The sequence below is a fragment of the Bombina bombina genome, chromosome 8 (assembly GCF_027579735.1).
Source record: "Bombina bombina isolate aBomBom1 chromosome 8, aBomBom1.pri, whole genome shotgun sequence".
Lineage (NCBI taxonomy): Eukaryota > Metazoa > Chordata > Amphibia > Anura > Bombinatoridae > Bombina > Bombina bombina.
In genome coordinates, this window is record NC_069506.1 from 228,342,231 (window position 1) to 228,360,967 (window position 18,737).

General features: G+C 40.0%; 1 protein-coding gene across 1 annotated transcript in view; it reads right to left on the reverse strand.

Annotated features, from left to right (window-relative positions):
* LOC128639057 (B-cell receptor CD22) overlaps positions 1 to 18,737 on the reverse strand; it is a 242,091-nt gene that overhangs the window by 73,592 nt on the left and 149,762 nt on the right. The window contains exon 7 of the mRNA XM_053691200.1: positions 2,847 to 2,953. Within this exon, the coding sequence (XP_053547175.1) occupies positions 2,863 to 2,953 (91 nt within the window). The 3' untranslated portion in view covers positions 2,847 to 2,862. The remainder of the gene's footprint in view (positions 1 to 2,846; positions 2,954 to 18,737) is intronic.

The following is an 18,737-nucleotide window of genomic DNA, read 5'->3' on the forward strand; positions in this document are numbered from 1 at the left end:
GACTCACAATGGATCAAATTATCGAATAAAAACCTTAATTTTTTTTTACTAAAAAATTAAATTGAAAAAAATGTTACTGTTTCTTTAAATTTAAAAACGTAACTTTTTTACTGTAGACTGCAGAGTGAATAAACTAGCTAAATAACAATAATAGATCACCTCTAAACCTCAGCTTCTTTGCTGGTCCTCTCCAGTATAGGAGAGTTTAAGTGTCCCACTATAATAAAGTGCCCTCACTCTGAGCCCTTTATAATGTTATGTTCTGAAATAAAGTGCCCACTTCTTTCTTTCTGAGTGTTTTCTTTCTTCCCCCAGAAATAATAAAGTCAGCACTTACCTCACAAATCTGCCCGACAGCAAGGCAGCTCACCAGGTTTGAGAGGTCATCTCCTTCATATAGACCTGTGGAAAGAAATAAAGACTGAGTTAGGGCAGCATAAATTACATGGGAGGCACAGTGAGAATTATGTCCCACAAGTTCCCATTGCTCTAAAGCCACCACTGCCATACTGAAGAGACTGATGTGGACTACGGCTACACCCTAGGACAAAGAAGCACAATCTTGCACTACTTAAAAAATAATAAAATCTTGCTTGAAGAATCTTTTCTGACACCTAACTTTACCACTTCCTTGCACTAACGTAGGCAAAGAGAATGACTGGGGTGGGAGGGAAGGGAGGTGATATTTAACAGCTTTGCTGTGGTGCTCTTTGCCGCCTCCTGCTGGGCAGGAGTGATATATCCCATTAGTAATTAGATGATCCGTGGACTCATTGTGTCATTAGAAATAAATATTAGGAAAACACAGCACGGCCCACCTCAAGTTCCTAACTGCTTTAAAGCCACCACTACTCTACTGCAGAGATTGGTGTGGACTACAGCTATACTCAAAATCTTGCTTGTAGTGAAAAGAAATCCATTTTCTTCAGACACCAGAACTTTACCTCCTCCATTGAAAGAGGCGAAGAGAATGACTGGAGATTATGTGAAGGGGAGTGATACTTAACAGCTTTGCTGTGGTGCTCTTTGCATCCTCCTGCTGGCCAGGAGTGATATCCCCACTAGTAATTGATGACGTTGTGGACTCTCCATATATTAGGAAAAAAACATTGATCCCATTTTGGTGATTAGATGTGATGCTTATAGAGCACACTAAAAGCCACATAGTATACAGTTGCTTGCCATTTCTATAGCGATCTCTTGCTACCTAGAGGGGCATGATAAATCTTCTCATTCAGATGTGGGGTTTTGTTTGCATGAGGTGTATGCAGTATTTAGGGGGATAGAGGCAACTAGAGGACAGTAACTATAGTAAATTCATTAGGTAGGTGAATGCAATTTTTATGACAATCACCTGAAAAGATGGACCCCCTATTTTTCCAAAATACAACCCCATACACCTTTGGGTGCTTATGAGGACATAAGAGTTCTGCAAACCCATTTACAGAAAATATCATAGTGATCACATCCATCACAGAGTAACAAGTAAACCCCTATAAGAAAGAGAACATCTGCACTTTCAAATAAAAGGTAATTTATTCCTCTAGGTCTAATAGGAGGAGACAAGGACTTAGACACCTAATACTTCAGACAAAACTCCCTGGGTCTTACTTTTAATTTTGAATTTTAGCTTAATTGCTGCTTCTCCCCCTAAGCAGTGCAGAGGGTGAGAGATGGGTTCTGTAAGTAGGTACCAAACAAGAAGGATGTACTTTCACCCGTAGCTACTTGATCATTGTGTATGATGTAATCACACACTATGTTATGATGTCATCAAGTCAAAAAAGATGTGGGGATATTAAAAGTGAGAAGAAACCTCCAGTTCCTCTCTATTCTGCTGCTAAAAAATGTGCTAAGCATTAGGACAGCAGTGACATGCTCTGCACATAGTAAGTAAACCGGAGGATGACATGGTCATCCTTCATACTGAACATTTACAATGACTATATGTGCATAATGTATGAAAAACAAACAATGACATGTTATCTTTTATTGAAGACAGGAGAGTTATGGGTTAGCTATAACAATACATGTAAATTGGACATTTTCTGTCTCTTTTTCAGCTTCTGAAGGAATCCACACTATTTCTAAGGGCTGTAAAGTCTGTATTTTTAATAGTTTATAGGTTTTAAAAAGTTTATGTCCCAGAATTGACAGCTCAATATCTTCATCCTATGCCTCACACTATGATTTTTACGTATCCGAGATATAAGAACTAACAATAATCAAGGGATGCAGACTGAGCAGTGACAAGAGAGCAATACTGAATTAATAAGTATTCTCTAATTACTATTCTTCAGAGATACCAATTCTCCAAATGATGAGGCAACTCTCTAAGTTTAGTAAATCAGCCTCACAGCACAATACATTGTAGGATAGGTTTATCTCTTCAAAGACTTACAAATATTTAGCGTATCTAGACCAGGCGTGTACAACCTAGTCCTGGGGCATTAATGCTTTTTTAATGTTTTATTTATCTTATAATTATTTTTCTTCAATTAATAGAATTGTTCATTGTTGCAAGTGGAAAAAAGTGACCCCCTAATCTGAACGGGTTTAAAAAAAAACCAATCTAGACCAATGAGCAGTAGAATTGAATGAGCATTGACATACAGAAAAACCCTGATTAAATAAGGTGTTTAAAAATGTTGCCAAGAAAAATATCTCACTTACTGTACTAACCTATGACACTGATTCACTGGGCACGAAAGATCTCTAAATTATCACTGAATGAGGATAACACGGTAATTAGAGAGATGCATAATAGAAAAGGAGACAAAGACATTAGGTTATGTTCACTAAGTTTGGTGACACTAGAGAGATGCCACATGACCGCACTCATTTACCTGATCCTCTATGCATTTACATGACGAGGGGCTGCGTGTCTGCTGTATTTGTATACACAGACTCAGCACTTCCTTTATATATTGGGCTCCGTTTCTCAGAGTCAATCCTAAAAACAAAAAGAGATGGATCATGAACACAAAACAAAAAAGCTTATTTTATCTACCCATTTAGTGTGTGCTTAATTATTCAGGGGTGTTTGTGAAGTCTAACTTATTTCCTATATACTTCTGCTGTGAGGCCATTTCCTGTAAAGATCAACATTTTTCACACATTACCCATATTCTTACTCTAATTTTTTTGGAATATCATACATATATCAATATACAAAAAACATAGCTCACCTCCTAAAAACGTATGGATGGCTCTTTTGACAAAAACATTTTATGTAAGAACTTACCTGATAAATTCATTTCTTTCATATTGGCAAGAGTCCATGAGCTAGTGACATATGGGATATACAATCCTACCAGGAGGGGCAAAGTTTCCCAAACCTCAAAATGCCTATAAATACACCCCTCACCACACCCACAATTCAGTTTAACGAATAGCCAAGCAGTGGGGTGATAAAGAAAGGAGTAGAAAGCATCAACAAAGGAAATATGGAAATAATAGTGCTTTATACAAAAAATCATAACCACCATAAAAAGGGTGGGCCTCATGGACTCTTGCCAATATGAAAGAAATTAATTTATCAGGTAAGTTCTTACATAAATTATGTTTTCTTTCATGTAATTGGCAAGAGTCCATGAGCTAGTGACATATGGGATATCAATACCCAAGATGTGGATCTCCACTCAAGAGTCACTAGAGAGGGAGGGAATAAAATAAAAATAGCCATATACCGCTGAAAAAATTAGTCGACACCCAAAAAAAAAAAGTTTATTTTCATTTGAAAGAAAAAACTTAAATCAAAAGCAAAAGAATCAAACTGAAACAGCTGCCTGAAGAACTTTTCTACCAAAAACTGCTTCTGAAGAAGCAAATGCATCAAAACGGTAGAATTTAGTAAATGTATGCAAAGAGGACCAAGTTGCTGCTTTGCAAATCTGATCAACTGAAGCTTCATTCTTAAAAGCCCACGAAGTGGAGACTGATATTGTAGAATGAGCTGTAATTCTCTGAGGCAGGGCTTGACCCGACTCCAAATAAGCTTGATGAATTAAAAGCTTTAACCAAGAGGCCAAGGAAATAGCAGAGGCCTTCTGACCTTTCCTAGGACCAGAAAATATAACAAATAGACTAGAAGTCTTCCTGAAATCTTTAGTAGCTTCAACATAATATTTCAAAGCTCTCACCACATCCAAAGAATGTAAGGATCTTTCCAAAGGATTCTTAGGATTAGGACACAAGGAAGGGACAACAATTTCTCTACTAATGTTGTTAGAATTCACAACCTTAGGTAAAAATTCAAATGAAGTCCGCAAAACCGCCTTATCCTGATGAAAAATCAGAAAAGGAGATTCACAAGAAAGAGCAGATAGCTCAGAAACTCTTCTAGCAGAAGAGATAGTCAAAAGGAACAACACTTTCCAAGAAAGTAGTTTAATGCCCAAAGAATGCATAGGCTCAAAAGGAGGAGCCTGTAAAGGCTTCAGAACCAAATTAAGACTCCAAGGAGGAGAAATTGATTTAATGACAGGCTTAATACGAACTAAAGCCTGTACAAAACAGTGTATATCAGGAAGTTTAGCAATCTTTCTGTGAAATAAAACAGAAAGAGCGGAGATATTGTCCTTTCAAGGAACTTGCAGAAAAAACCCTTATCCAAACCATCCTGAAGAAACTGTAAAATTCTAGGAATTCTAAAAGAATACCAAGAAAATTTATGAGAACACCATGAAATGTAAGTCTTCCAAACTGTATAATAAATCTTTCTAGAGACAGATTTACGAGCTTGTAACATAGTAATAATCACTGAGTCAGAGAAACCTCTATGACTTAGAACTAAGCGTTCAATTTCCATACCTTCAAATTTAATGATTTGAGATCCTGATGGAAAAACGGACCTTGAGATAGTAGGTCTGGCCGTAACGGAAGTGGCCAAGGCGGGCAACTGGACATCCGAACCAGATCCGCATACCAAAACCTGTATGGCCATGCTGGCGCCACCAGCAACACAAATGATTGTTCCATGATGATTTTGGAAATCACTCTTGGAAGGAGAACTAGAGGCGGGAAGATGTAAGCAGGATGATAACATCAAGGAAGTGTCAGCGCATCCACTGCTTCCGCCTGAACATCCCTGGACCTGGACAGGTATCTGGGAAGTTTCTTGTTTAGATGAGAGGCCATGAGATCTATCTCTGGAAGACCCCACATCTGAACAATCTGAGAAAACACATCTGGATGGAGAGACCACTCCCCTGGATGTAAAGTCTGGCAGCTGAGATAATCCGCTTCCCAATTGTCTACACCTGGGATATGCACCGCAGAAATTAGACAGAAGCTGAATTCCGCCCAAACAAGTATTCAAGATACTTCTTTCATAGCTTGGGGACTGTGAGTCCCACCCTGATGGTTGTCATATGCCACTGTTGTGATATTGTCTGTCTGAAAACAAATGAACGGTTCTCTCTTTAACAGAGGCCAAAACCGAAGAGCTCTGAGAATTGCACGGAGTTCTAAAAACAGAATTTATGTTTACCTGATAAATTTCTTTCTCCTACGGTGTGTCCGGTCCACGGCTTCATCCTTACATGTGGGATATTCTCATTCCCTACAGGAAATGGCAAAGAGAGCACACAGCAAAGCTGTCCATATAGCCCCCCCCCTCTGGCTCCGCCCCCCAGTCATTCGACCGACGGTTAGGAGAAAAAGGAGAAACTATAAGGTGCCGTGGTGACTGTAGTGTACAGAAAAATAAAAATTTTAAACCTGACTAAAAGCCAGGGCGGGCCGTGGACCGGACACACCGTAGGAGAAAGAAATTTATCAGGTAAACATATATTCTGTTTTCTCCTACATTGGTGTGTCCGGTCCACGGTTTCATCCTTACTTGTGGGAACCAATACCAAAGCTTTAGGACACGGATGAAGGGAGGGAACAAGTCAGGTAACCTAAACGGAAGGCACCACGGCTTGCAAAACCTTTCTCCCAAAAATAGCCTCCGAAGAAGCATACAATTCAGAAACTCTTCTAGCAGAAGAAATAGCAACCAAAAACAGAACTTTCCAAGATAGTAACTTAATATCTATGGAATGCAAAGGTTCAAACGGAACCCCTTGAAGAACTGAAAGAACTAAGTTTAGACTCCATGGAGGAGTCATAGGTCTGTAGACAGGCTTGATTCTGACTAACGCCTGTACAAACGCTTGTACATCTGGCACGGCTGCCAGACGTTTGTGCAACAAGACAGACAGAGCAGATATCTGTCCTTTTAGAGAACTAGCTGACAAACCTTTCTCCAAACCCTCTTGGAGAAAAGAAAGTATCCTAGGAATGCTAATTTTACTCCATGAGTAACCCTTGGATTCGCACCAACAGATATATTTTTGTCATATCTTATGGTAAATTTTCCTGGTCACAGGTTTTCTGGCCTGAACTATCTATAACAGATTCCGAAAACCCACGCTTAGATAGAATCAAGCGTTCAACTTCCAAGCAGTCAGTTGCAGAGAAACTAGATTTGGATGTTCGAATGGACCTTGTACTAGAAGGTCCTGTCTCAAAGGTAGCTTCCATGGTGGAGCCGATGACATATTCACCAGGTCTGCATACCAAGTCCTGCGTGGCCATGCAGGAGCTATTAGAATCACTGAAGCCTTCTCCTGTTTGATCCTGGCTACTAGCCTGGGAAGGAGAGGGAACGGTGGAAACACATAAGCTAGATTGAACGACCAAGGCGCCACTAATGCATCTACTAGTGTCGCCTTGGGATCCCTGGATCTGGACCCGTAGCGTGGAACCTTGGAGTTCTGACGAGACGCCATCAGATCCATATCTGGAATGCCCAATAGTTGAATTAACTGGGCAAAGACCTCCGGGTGAAGTTCCCACTCCCCCGGATGGAAAGTCTGACAACTCAAATAATCCGCCTCCCAGTTGTCTACTCCTGGGATGTGAATTGCAGATAGATGGCAGGAGTGATCCTCCGCCCATTTGATGATCTTGGATACCTCTCTCATCGCCAGGGAACTCTTTGTCCCTCCCTGATGATTGATGTACGCTACAGTCGTCATGTTGTCCGACTGAAATCGTACGAATTTGGCCTTCGCTAGTTGAGGCCAAGCCAGGAGCGCATTGAATATCGCTCTCAGTTCCAAAATGTTTATCGGGAGGAGAGACTCTTCCCGAGACCATAGACCCTGAGCTTTCAGGGAGTCCCAGACTGAGCCCCAGCCTAAGAGACTGGCGTCGGTCATGACAATGATCCACTCTGGTCTGCGGAAACTCATTCCCTGAGACAGGTGATCCTGAGACAACCACCAGAGGAGTGAGTCTCTGGTTTTCTGGTCCATTTGAATCTGGGGAGACAAGTCTGCATAATCCCCAATCCACTGTTTGAGCATGCACAGTTGCAATGGTCTTAAATGAATTCGAGCAAAAGGAACCACGTCCATTGCCGCAACCATTAGTCCTATTACCTCCATGCACTGAGCTATGGAGGGTTGAGGAATAGATTGAAGAACTCGACAAGCGTTCAGAAGTTTTAACTTCCTGACCTCTGTCAGAAAGATCTTCATTTCTACAGAGTCTATTATTGTTCCCAATGGAACTGGTAATGTTTGTCCAGAATGGCGAACCTCAGGAACTGATGGTGATCTTTGTGGATAGGAATATGCAGGTACGCATCCTTTAGGTCCACGGTAGACATGTATTGACCCTCCTGGATCGTTGGTAAAATCGTCCGAATGGTTTCCATTTTGAATGATGGAACTCTGAGGAATTTGTTTAGAATTTTTAAGTCCAGAATTGGCCTGAAAATCCCTTCTTTTTTGGGAACTACAAACAGGTTTGAGTAAAAACCCAGTCCTTGTTCCGCTGCTGGAACTGGGTGTATCACTCCCATCTTTAATAGGTCTTCTACGCAACGTAAGAATGTCTGTCTCTTTATCTGGTCTAAAGATAAGCGAGACATGTGGAACCTTCCCCTTGGAGGAAGTTCCTTGAACTCTAGAAGATACCCCTGAGAAACAATTTCTAGTGCCCAGGGGTCCGGAACATCTCTTGCCCAAGCCTGAGCAAAGAGAGAAAGTCTGCCCCCTACTAGATCCGGTCCCTGATCGGGGGCTACCCCTTCATGCTGTCTTGGTAACAGCAGCAGGCTTTTTGGCCTGTTTTCCCTTGTTCCAGCCTTGCAATGGTTTCCATGCTGGTTTAGGCTGGGAAGTGTTACCCTCTTGTCTAGAGGCTGCAGAGTTAGAAGCCGGTCCGTTCCTGAAATTGCGAAAGGAATGAAAATTAGACTTATTCTTTGCTTTGAAAGGCCTATCCTGTGGAAGGGCATGGCCCTTTCCCCCAGTGATGTCTGAAATAATCTCCTTCAATTCTGGCACGAAAAGGGTCTTAACGTTGAAAGGAATATTAAGTAATTTTGTTTTGGACGACATATCCGCCGACCAAGATTTTAGCCAAAGCGCCCTGCGCGCCACTATTGCAAAACCTGAATTTTTCGCCGCTAATTTAGCCAATTGAAAAGCGGCATCCAAAATACAGGAATTAGCCAACTTTAGTGCGTGAATTCTGTCCATGACCTCATCATATGGAGTCTTCCTTTTGGAGCGAATTTTCTAGTTCATCGAACCAAAAAGACGCCGCCGTGGTGACAGGAATAATGCACAAAATTGGTTGAAGAAGGAAACCTTGCTGAACAAAAATCTTCTTAAGCAATCCTTCCAATTTTTTATCCATAGGATCTTTGAAAGCGCAACTGTCCTCTATAGGAATAGTTGTGCGCTTAGCTAACGTTGAAACTGCCCCCTCTACCTTAGGGACCGTTTGCCATGCATCCCTTCTGGGGTCAACAATGGGGAACATTTTCTTAAATATAGGAGGGGGAACAAAAGGAACACCTGGCTTCTCCCACTCCTTAGTCACTATGTCCGCCACCCTCTTGGGTATCGGAAACGCACCAGCGTGCACTGGGACCTCTAAGAATTTGTCCATTTTGCATAACTTCTCTGGAATCACCAAAGTATCACAATCATCAAGGGTAGCTAGCACCTCCTTAAGCAGAGCGCTGAGATGTTCTAGCTTAAATTTAAATGCCACGATATCAGGTTCTGCCTGCTGAGAAATTTTTCCTGAGTCAGAAATTTCTCCCTCGGACAGACCCTCCCTCACTGCCAACTCAGATTGATGTGAGGGCATAACAGATAAATTATCTTCTGCGCCTACTTGCTCATCCTCTGTATTTAAAACTGAGCAATCACGCTTTCTAGGAAATGCTGGCAGTTTGGATAAAAGAGCTGCTAGAGAATTATCCATTACTGCTGTTAATTGCTGCATAGTAACAAGCATTGGTGCGCTAGATGTACTAGGTATCGCCTGCGCGGGCAAAGCTGGTATTGACACAGAAGGAGAGGATGATGAACTATCCCCACTACATTCATTTAAAGAATCATCTTGGGCAACATTATTAAATGTGACAGTACTGTCCTTAATCTGTTTGGACGCCATGGCACAATTCGCACATACATTTAATGGGGGAACCACCTTGGCCTCCAAACACACAGAACATAGGCTATCTGAAGGTACAGACATGTTAAACAGACTTAGGAATACTTTTAATGCAATAAAAACAATTTTAAACAAAACCGTTACTGTCTCTTTAAATAATAAAAAGGGCACACTTTATTTCTGAATGATCGAAAAAACATCAAAGAAATATCCGATCTTTATGAAATTTATACCCCAGTGTCTTAATGCTTTAAAAGTATTGCACACCAATTTTCAAGCCACTTAACCCCTAAATGACCAAACCGGAGCTAAAATCACAATTAACCGGTTTAAACACACTACAGTCCCTGCCACAGACTTTGCTGCGGCGTTTACCTTCCTTAGGGGTTATTCACAACAGTAATAAGCCTCTCTGAAGTCCTTTTCTAAACCTCTGGACCTTCCACGTGAAGCTGCATGCACTGCCTAGTGAAAGTAACTGTGCAACTTAGGCGCGAAAATGAGGCCTCCTCCCTCTGCATTCCAGAGTGAAGAGGCCTTTCTGACAAGATTAGGTGTCTAAACGGCTGCCAGGCGCAAATAAAGATCCCCAAAAGTGTTTCAAAGTTTGCAAAACACTCCAAATGTCACATAAACATGATAAAAACCAAACGACTTAGCCCACAATAGTGTCAACCAGCATAGAGCCCAAGTTATAAGCCTTAATTCTGTTACTGAGTCTAAGAAAATGGCTTACCTATCCCAGAAGGGAAAACTGACAGTCTTCTAGCATTACTAGGTCTTGTTAGAAAAGTGACTGATCATACCTGAAGCAGATAAGCCTGCAAACTGTTCCCCCAACTGAAGTTCTCTGGTTTCAACAGTCCTGCGTGGGAACAGCAATGGATTTTAGTTACTGGTGCTAAAATCATACTCCTCTTTTAACAGAAATCTTCATCACTTTCTGTTGTAGAGTAAATAGTACAAACCGACACTATTTTAAAATAACAAACTCTTGATAGAAGAAATAAAACTACAACTAACACCACATACTCTTTACCATCCCCGTGGAGATGCTACTTGTACAGAGCGGCAAAGAGAATGACTGGGGGGCGGAGCCAGAGGGGGGGGCTATATGGACAGCTTTGCTGTGTGCTCTCTTTGCCATTTCCTGTAGGGAATGAGAATATCCCACAAGTAAGGATGAAGCCGTGGTCCGGACACACCAATGTAGGAGAAATATTTATTGGTAATCTCGCCTCTTGAGATTTCCAAACCCCTTGTGCTGTCAGAGATCCCCAAACAAAAGAAGCCCCTTGAACTAAACGATGGTGATCTATCCACCATGTCAGAGAGTGTCGTACATTGGGATTTAAGGATATTAATTGTGATTTCTTTGTATAATCCCTGCACCATTAATTCAGCATACAAAGCTGAAGAGGTCTCATGTGAAAACGAGCAAAGGGGATCGCGTCCGATGCTGCAGTCATGAGACCTAAAACTTCCATGCACATAGCCACTGAAGGGAATGACTGAGACTGAAGGTGCCGGCAGGCTGCAACCAATTTTAAACGTCTCTTGTCTGTTAGAGACAGAGTCATGGACACTGAATCTATCTGGAAGCCTAAAAAGGTGACCCTCGTTGAGGAATCAAGAAACTCTTGATTGATTGATCCTCCAACCATGTTTCCGAAGAAACAACACTAGTTGATTCGTGTGAGATTCTGCAGAACGTAAAGACTGAGCTAGTACCAAGATGTCGTCCAAATAAGTAAACACCGCAATACTCTGTTCTCTGATTACAGAGAGTAGGGCACCCAGAACATTTGAAAAGGTTCTTGGACCTGTTGCTAGGCCAAATGGAAGAGCAACCAATTGGTAATGCTTGTCTAGAAAAGAATCTCAGACACTGATAATGTTCTGGATGAATCGGAATATGAAGGTATGCATCCTGCAAGTCTATTGTGGACATATAATGTCCTTGCTGAACAAAAGGCAGAATAGTCCTTATAGTCACCATCTTGAAAGTTGGTACTCTTACATAACGATTCAAAATTTTCAGATCCAGAACTGGTCTGAATAAATTTTCCTTCTTTATAGATTTGAATAAAACTGGCATGATTACCCCTGAAGACTCCAGGTCTGAAACACACTTCAGGAAAGCCTGAGCCTTTACTGGGATACGTGAGAAAAAAAATCTTCTCACAGCAGGTTTTACTCTGAATCCTATTCGATACCCTTGAGAGACAATGCTCTGAATCCATTGATTTTGAACAGATTTTATCCAAATATCCTTGAAAAAACATAATTTATGTAAGAACTTACCTGATAAATTCATTTCTTTCATATTAGCAAGAGTCCATGAGCTAGTGACGTATGGGATATACATTCCTACCAGGAGGGGCAAAGTTTCCCAAACCTTAAAATGCCTATAAATACACCCCTCACCACACCCACAATTCAGTTTAACGAATAGCCAAGAAGTGGGGTGATAAGAAAAAAGTGCGAAAGCATATAAAATAAGGAATTGGAATAATTGTGCTTTATACAAAAAAATCAAAACCACCACAAAAAAGGGCGGGCCTCATGGACTCTTGCTAATATGAAAGAAATGAATTTATCAGGTAAGTTCTTACATAAATTATGTTTTCTTTCATGTAATTAGCAAGAGTCCATGAGCTAGTGACGTATGGGATAATGATTACCCAAGATGTGGATCTTTCCACACAAGAGTCACTAGAGAGGGAGGGATAAAATAAAGACAGCCAATTCCTGCTGAAAATAATCCACACCCAGAATAAAAATTTTAATGAAAAAACATAAGCAGAAGATTCAAACTGAAACCACTGCCTGAAGTACGTTTCTACCAAAAACTGCTTCAGAAGAAGAAAACACATCAAAATGGTAGAATTTAGTAAAAGTATGCAAAGAGGACCAAGTTGCTGTTTTGCAAATCTGATCAACCGAAGCTTCATTCTTAAACGCCCAGGAAGTAGAAACTAACCTAGTAGAATGAGCTGTAATCCTTTGAGGCGGAGTGTTACCCGACTCAACATAGGCATGATGAAATAAAGATTTCAACCAAGATGCCAAAGAAATGGCAGAAGCTTTCTGATCTTTTCTAGAACCGGAAAAGATGACAAATAGACTAGAAGTCTTTCGGAAAGACTTAATAGCTTCAACATAATATTACAAAGCTCTAACAGCATCCAAAGAATGCAATGATTTCTCCTTAGAATTCATAGGATTAGGACATAATGAAGGAACCACAATTTCTCTACTAATGTTGTTAGAATTCACAACCTTAGGTAAAAAATTCAAAAGAAGTGCGCAGCACCGCCTTATCCTGATGCAAAATCAGAAAAGGAGACTCACAAAAAAGAGTAGATAATTCAGAGACTCTTCTGGCAGAAGAGATGGCCAAAAGAAACAAAACTTTCCAAGAAAGTAATATAATGACCAAAGAATGCATGGGTTCAAAAGGAGGAGCTTGAAGAGCCCCCAGAACCAAATTCAAACTCCAAGGAGGAGAAATTGACTTAATGACAGGTTTTATACGAACCAAAGCTTGTACAAAACAATGAATATCAGGAAGATTAGCAATCCTTCTGTGAAAAAGAACAGAAAGAGCAGAGATTTGTCTTTCAAGAAACTTGCGGACAAACCTTTATCTAAACCATCCTGAAGAAATATAAGTCTTCCAGACTCTATAATATATCTCTCTAGATACAGATTTACGAGCCTGTCACATAGTATCAATCACAGAGTCAGAGAAACCTCTTTGACCAAGAATCAAGCGTTCAAACTCCACACCTTAAAATTAAGGTTTTGAGATCCTGATGGAAAAAAGAACCTTGAGACAGAAGACTGGTCTTAACGGAAGAGTCCACAGCTGGCAAGAGGTCATCCGGACAAGATCCGCATACCAAAACCTGTGAGGCCATGCTGGAGCTACCAGCAGGACAAACGAGCATTCCTTAGAATATTGGAGAATACCCTTGGAAGAAGAACTAGAGGCGGAAAGATATAGGCAGGATGACACTTTTAAGGAAGAGATAATGCATCCACTGCCGCCGCCCGAGGATCCCTGGATCCGGACAGATACCAGGGAAGTTTCTTGTTTAGATGAGAAGCCATCAGATCTATTTCTGGGAGTTCCCACATTTGAACAATCTGAGGAAATACCTCTGGGTGAAGACCATTCGCCCAGGTGCAACGTTTGGCGACTGAGATAATCCGCTTTCCAATTGTCCATACCTGGGATATGAACCGCAGAGATTAGACAGGAGCTGGATTCCGCCCAAACCAAAATTCGAGATACTTCTTTCATAGCCAGAGGACTATGAGTCCCTCCTTGATGATTGATGTATGCCACAGTTGTGACATTGTCTATCTTAAAACAAATGAACAACTCTCTCTTCAGAAGAGGCCAAGACTGAAGAGCTCTGAAATTGCACGGAGTTCCAAAATATTGATCGGAAATCTCACCTCCTGAGATTCCCAAACCCCTTGTGCAGTCAGATACCCCCACACAGCTCCCCAACCTGTAAGACTTGCATCTGTTGAGATTATAGTCCAGGTCGGAAGAACAAAGAAGCCCCCTGAACTAAACGATGGTGATCTGTCCACCATGTCAGAGAGTGTCGTATAATCGGTTTAAAGATATTAAGTGAGATATCTTTGAGTAATCCCTGCACCATTGGTTCAGCATACAGAGCTGAAGAGGTCGCATGTGAAAACGAGCAAAGGAGATCGCATCTGATGCGGCAGTCCTAAGACCTAAAATTTCCATGCATAAGGCTACCAAAGGGAATGATTGTGACTGAAAGTTTTGACAAGCTGAAATCAATGTTAAACTTCTCTTGTCTGACAAGGACAGAGTCATAGACACTGAATCTATTCTAGAAACCTAAAAAGGTTACCCTTGTCTGAGGAATCAATGAACTGATTGGTAAATTGATCCTCCAACCATGAACTTGAAGAAACAACACAAGTCGATTCATATGAGATTCTTCGAAAATGAGAAGACTGAGCAAGTACCCAGATATCGTCCAATAAGGAAATACCAAAACCCTGTTCTCTGATTACAGAAAGAAGGGCACCGAGAATCTTTGAAAAAAAATTCTTGGAACTGAGGCTAGGCCAAACGGTAGAGCCACAAAACTGGTAATGCTTGTCTAAAAAGAGAATCTCAGACACTAAAAGTGAACTGGATGAATCGGAATATGCAGATACACATCCTGTAAATCTATTGTAGACATATAATGCCCTTGCTAAACAAAAGGCAGGACAGTCCTACAGAAACTGAATGTTGGTATCCTTACATAACGATTCAATATTGATAGATCCGGAACTGGTCTGAAGGAATTGACCTTCTTTGGTACAATGAAGAGATAAAATAAAACCCCAGCCCCTGTTCCAGAACTGGAACTGGCATAATTACTCCAGCCAACTCTAGATCTGAAACACATTTCAGAAATGCTGAGCCTTTGCTGTGTTAACTGGGACACGGGAAAGAAAAAAATCTCTTAGCAGGAGGCCTTAACTGAAGCCAATGCTGTACCTTTCTGAAACAATGTTCTAAAACCAGAAATTGAGAACGGAATTGATCAAAATTTCTTTGAAGCAAACGTAATCTGCCCCATACCAGCTGAGCTGGAATAAGGTCCGCACCTTCATGGGTACTTAGGAGCTGGCTATAGGTTTTCTATAAGGCTTGGATATATTCCAAACTGGAAATAGTTTCCAAACTGATACCGCTCCTGAGGATGAAGGATCAGGCTTTTGTTCCTTATTGTGAGGAAAGGAACGAAAAATGATTATTAGACCTAAATTTACCTTAGATTTTTTATCCTTTGGTAAAAAAAGTTCCCTTCCTTCCAGAAACAGTTGAAATAATAATTTATTACCCTGGAAAGAAAAGGAAAGCAAAGTAGACTTAGAAGACATATCAGCATTCCAAGTTTAATCCATAAAGCTTTTCTAGCTAAAATAGCTAGAGACATATACCTGACATCAACTCTAATAATATCAAAAGATGGTATCACCAATAAAATTATTAGCATGTTATAGAATAATAATAATGCTATAAAATTATGATCTGTTACTTGTTGCGCTAAAGCTTCTAACCAAAAAGTTGAAGCTGCAGCAACATCCGCTAAAAATATAGCAGGTCTAAGAAGATTACCTGAACATAAGTAAGCTTTTCTTAGAAAGGATTCAATTTTCCTATCTAAAGGATCCTTAAAATGAATTACTATCTACCGTAGGAATAGTAGCACATTTAGCAGGAGTAGAGACAGCCCCATAACCTTAGGGATTTTGTCCCAAAAAAACTCTAATCTGTCAGATGGCACAGGATATAATTGCTTAAACGTTTAGAAGGAGTAAAAGAATTACCCAAATTATTCCATTCCCTGGAAATTACTTCAGAAATAGCATCAGGGAGATTAAACACTTCTGGAATAACTACAGGAGATTTAAAAACCTTAATTAAACGTTTAGATTTAGTATCAAGAGGACCAGAATCCTCTATTTCTAATGCAATTAATACTTCTTTAAATAAAGAACGAATAAATTCCATCTTGAACAAATACAAAGATTTATCAGCATCAACCTCTGAGACAGAAACCTCTGAACCAGAAGAACCATTATCAGTATCAGAATGATGATGTTCATTTAAAAATTCATCTGAAAAAAGCGAAGTTTTAAAAGACTTTTATGTAAACTAGAAGGAGAAATAACAGACATAGCCTTCTTAATGGATTTAAAAAATAAAATCTCTTATGTTTATCAGGAACACTCTGAAAATTAGATGTTGACGGAACAGCAACAGGTAATGTAACAGTACTAAAGGAAATTTTATCTGCATTAATAAGTTTGTCATGACATGCAATACAAACAACAGCTGGAGAAACAGATACCAAAAATTATAGCAGATACACTTAGCTTGATAGCTCCAGCACTAGACAGCGATTTTCCTGTAGTATCTTCTGACTCAGATGCAACGTGAGACATCTTGCAATATGTAAGAGAAAAAACAACATATAAAGCAAAATTGATCAAATTCCTTAAATGACAGTTTCAGGAATGGGAAAAAAAATGCCAAAGAACAAGCTTCTAGCAACCAGAAGCAATGAAAAAATAAGACTTAAATAATGTGGAGACAAAAGCGACGCCCTTATTTTTTAGCGCCAAATAAGACGCCCACATTATTTGGCGCCTAAATGCTTTTGGCGCCAAAAATGACGCCACATCCGGAACGCCGACATTTTTGGCGCAAAATAACGTCAAAAAATGACGCAACTTCCGGCGACACGTATGACGCCGGAAACGGAAAATAATTTTTGCGCCAAAAAAGTCCGCGCCAAGAATGACGCAATAAAATGAAGCATTTTCAGCCCCCGCGAGCCTAACAGCCCACAGGAAAAAAAGAGTCACATTTTTGAAGGTAAGAAAAAATGATTAATTCAAATGCATTATCCCAAATATGAAACTGACTGTCTGAAAAATAAGGAAAGTTGAACATTCTGAGTCAAGGCAAATAAATGTTTGAATACATATATTTAGAACTTTATAAACAAAGTGCCCAACCATAGCTTAGAGTGTCACAGAAAATAAGATTTACTTACCCCAGGACACTCATCTACATGTTTGTAGAAAGCCAAACCAGTACTGAAACGAGAATCAGCAGAGGTAATGGTATATATAAGAGTATATCGTCGATCTGAAAAGGGAGGTAAGAGATGAATCTCTACGACCGATAACAGAGAACCTATGAAATAGACCCCGTAGAAGGAGATCACTGCATTCAAATAGGCAATACTCTCCTCACATCCCTCTGACATTCACTGCACGCTGAGAGGAAAACCGGGCTCCAACTTGCTGCGGAGCGCATATCAACGTAGAATCTAGCACAAACTTACTTCACCACCTCCATCGGAGGCAAAGTTTGTAAAACTGAATTGTGGGTGTGGTGAGGGGTGTATTTATAGGCATTTTAAGGTTTGGGAAACTTTGCCCCTCCTGGTAGGAATGTATATCCCATATGTCACTAGCTCATGGACTCTTGCTAATTACATGAAAGAAACCTTAATCTGCCCCCTACCAGCTGAGCTGGAATGAGGGCCGCACCTTCATGCGGACTTAGGGGCTGACTTTGGTTTCCTAAAAGGCTTGGATTTATTCCAATTTGAGGAAGGTTTCCAATTGAAAGGAACGAAAACGGTTAGAAGCCTTAGATTTGCCCTTAGGTTTTTTATCCTGAGGCAGAAAAACTCCCTTTCCCCCAGTAACAGTTGAAATAATAGAATCCAACTGGGAACCAAATAAATTATTACCTTGGAAAGAAAGAGATAGTAATCTAGATTTAGATGTCATATCAGCATTCCAGGATTTAAGCCACAAAGCTCTTTCTAGCTAAAATAGCTAAAGACATGGATCTAACATCAATTTTGATAATATCAAAAATAGCATCACAAATAAAATGATTAGCATATTGCAGTAAGCGAAAAATGCTAGATAAGTCAGAATCCAATTTCTGTTGCGCTAAATTCTCCAACCAGAAAGTTGATGCAGCCGCAACATCAGCCAAGGAAATTGCAGGTCTGAGAAGATGACCTGAATATAAATAGGCCTTCCTTAGATAAGATTCAAGCTTCCTATCTAAAGGATCCTTGAAGGAAGTACTATCTTCCATAGGAATAGCGGTACGTTTAGCAAGAGTAGAAATAGCCCCATCAACTTTGGGGATCTTTTCCCAAAACTCTATAGATTTTGCTGGTAAAGGATACAATGTTTTAAACCTTGAAGAAGGAAGTACCTGGCTTATTCCATTCCTTAGAAATCATATCAGAAATAACCTCAGGAATAGGAAAAACCCCTGGAGAAACCACAGGAGGTTTAAAAACAGCATTTAAACGTTTATTAGACTGAACGTCAAGAGGACTGGTTACCTCAATATCCAAAGTAATTAACACTTCTTTTAATAAAGAACGCATATACTCAATTTTAAATAAATAAGTACATTTGTCAGTGTCAATGTCTGAGGAAGAATCTTCTGAATCAGATAGATCCTCATCAGAAGAGGATAAATTATTATGTTGTTGGTCATTTGAAATTTCATCAACTAAATGAGAAGTTTTAAAAGACCTTTTACGTTTATTTGAAGGTGGAAATGCAAAGAAAGCCTTCAGAATAGAATCAGAAACAAATTCTTTAAAATTTACAGGTATATCATGCACATTAGAAGTTGAAGGAACTGCAACTGGCAATGTACTATTACTAATGGATAC